This window comes from Chiloscyllium plagiosum, unplaced genomic scaffold (assembly GCF_037043375.1).
Source record: "Chiloscyllium plagiosum isolate Xiang-an unplaced genomic scaffold, Cpla_swu_hap1 HiC_scaffold_31, whole genome shotgun sequence".
Taxonomy (NCBI): Eukaryota; Metazoa; Chordata; class Chondrichthyes; order Orectolobiformes; family Hemiscylliidae; genus Chiloscyllium; species Chiloscyllium plagiosum.
Window position 1 is genome coordinate 2,972,230 of NW_028270169.1, and position 2,340 is coordinate 2,974,569.

A 2,340-nucleotide genomic window follows, 5' to 3' on the forward strand; every position below is an offset into this window, starting at 1 on the left:
TGTGTGGGGTGTGTGTGGGGGGGTGTGTGTGGGGGTGTGTGTGGGGGGGTGTGTGTGGGGGTGTGTGGGGGGGTGTGTGTGGGGGGGGTGTGTGGGGGTGTGTGTGGGGGGGTGTGTGTGGGTGGGGTGTGGTGGGGGGTGTGTGTGGGGTGTGTGTGGGGGGGTGTGTGTGTGGGGGGGGGTGTGTGGGGGGGGGTGTGTGGGGGGGGGGTGTGTGGGGGGGTGTGTGTGGGGGGGGGTGTGTGGGGGGTGTGGTGTGGGGGTGTGTGTGTGGGGGGGGGGGGGGACCGTTGGCTGATCTTGGGGCCGCGCTGTCCCGGGCCTGGCTCCTGCGCGGGCGCGGGAGCGGGATTTAGGCGGTTGCCGAGTTCCCGTGCGCGCTCTCCCCGGGAGGCCGGGGGGTATCTTACCGACACAGGCCGCCGCGGTGCTGAGGGCTCGGGCAACCTCCCGGAGCTCGGCCTCGGAGACTCGGACCCGCTCCAGACAGTCCGCCATCTTTCGGCGGCGCTGGACTACACCTCCCATGATCCTCGGCGAGACTACAACTCCCAGACTGCCCATCGTCGACGGACGGCGGCCGCTGAGGCTCCAATCGCGAACGGCCTGCCCCCTAGCGGCCCTACGGTGAACGGCATCTTTCCCTGTTCATCCCCAGCCTGAGACAGAATTTGCTGGAGAAACTCCGCAGGTCTGACAACAACTGTGACGAGAAAGCAAATTTAAGTTTTCACGTCCAGTGACCCTTCCTCAGAACTGATTAATTGATTAAATGTGGATCTGGAAAAAATTACAGCAGGTCAAGCAGCATCAGAGGAACAGGAGAGTCAATGTTTGAAGTGGGACCCTTCACCAAGACTCTAATGAAAAGCTTTCCTTCCGAGCTGTGCAGGCAAATCATAGTAAGCATAGGTATACAGAACAAACGACTTGTACAGAGGCACACAGGTAACATTTGCATACGGTGTACAAGAGAGTTCAACATTAGCAAGGTCAGCCTTATTTCATGTTTGAGAATACATTCATTAGTGTAATAACAGCCAGGAAGAAACTGTCCCTGAACCTGTTGGCTGTGTGTTCAGGCTTTTGTACCTTCTGCCTGACAGAAGAGATTGTAGGAGATCATTACTGGAGTGCAAAGGACCTTTGAATATGTTGATCCTGGTCTTAGTTTTTGTTCAGGAAGTTGGCTAACGTAGTGCCACTGTTTTAAAAAGGTGGTAAGGAGATGCCAGGGAACAATAGACTGGTGAGCCTGACATCTGCAGCTCCCCTTACACCCACCCTCACTCCTGAAGAAGGGTTACACCCGAAATGTTGACTTCCCCACTTCCTGAAGCTGCCTGACTTGCTGTGTTCTTCCAGCCTTCTGCTTGTCTACCTTGGATTACAGCATCTGCAGCTTTTTTGTCTCTAACATCGGTGGTGGGCGAGTTTTTGGATAGAATCATGAGGGACAGGATTTACATGTATTTGGAAAGGCAAGGACTGATTAGGAATAGTCAACATGGCTTTGTCCATGGGAAAGTGAGGTCTGCAGACACTGGAGATCAAAGCTGAAACTTTATTGCTGGAACAGCACAGCAGGTCAGGCAGCATCTAGGGAACAGAAGATTCGACGTTTCGGGCACATGCCCTTCCTCAGGAATGAGCAGAGAGTGTTCAGCAGGAGAAGATAAAAGGTAGGGAGGAGGGACTTGGAGGAGGGGCGTTGGAAATGTGATAGGTGGAAAGAGGTCAAGGTGAGGGTGATAGGTCGGAGTAGGGTGGAGGCGGAGAGGTCAAGAAGAAGACTGCAGGTCAGGAAGGCGGTGCCGGGCTGGAGGGACGACCCATCGTCTCAGCCTGCTCCTGCCCCACCGAACTCATCTCCTCCTACCTCGACACAGTCCTGTCCCCATTAGTCCAAGAACTCCCCACCTACGTCCGTGACACCACCCACGCCCTCCACCTCCTCCAGGATTTCCGCTTCCCCGGTCCCCAACGCCTCATCTTCACCATGGACATCCAGTCCCTGTACACCTCCATCCCCCATCACGAAGGACTCAAAGCACTCCGCTTCTTCCTTTCCCGCCGTACCACCCAGTACCCTTCCACCGACACCCTCCTTCGACTGACTGAACTGGTCCTCACCCTGAACAACTTTTCTTTCCAATCCTCCCACTTTCTCCAAACAAAAGGAGTAGCCATGGGCACCCGCATGGGCCCCAGCTATGCCTGCCTCTTCGTAGGGTATGTGGAACAATCCATCTTCCGCAACTACACTGGCTCCACCCCCCATCTTTTCCTCCGCTACATTGATGACTGTATCGGCGCTACCTCATGCTCCCACGAGGAGGT

At 55.9% G+C, this 2,340-nt stretch overlaps 1 protein-coding gene across 1 annotated transcript in view; it reads right to left on the minus strand.

Moving 5' to 3' along the window:
* LOC122548057 (telomerase-binding protein EST1A-like) overlaps positions 1-544 on the minus strand; it is an 8,627-nt gene extending 8,083 nt beyond the window's left edge. The window contains exon 1 of the mRNA XM_087977134.1: positions 411-544. Within this exon, the coding sequence (XP_087833260.1) occupies positions 411-528 (118 nt within the window). The 5' untranslated portion in view covers positions 529-544. The remainder of the gene's footprint in view (positions 1-410) is intronic.
* Between the last annotated feature and the right edge of the window lie 1,796 nt (positions 545-2,340).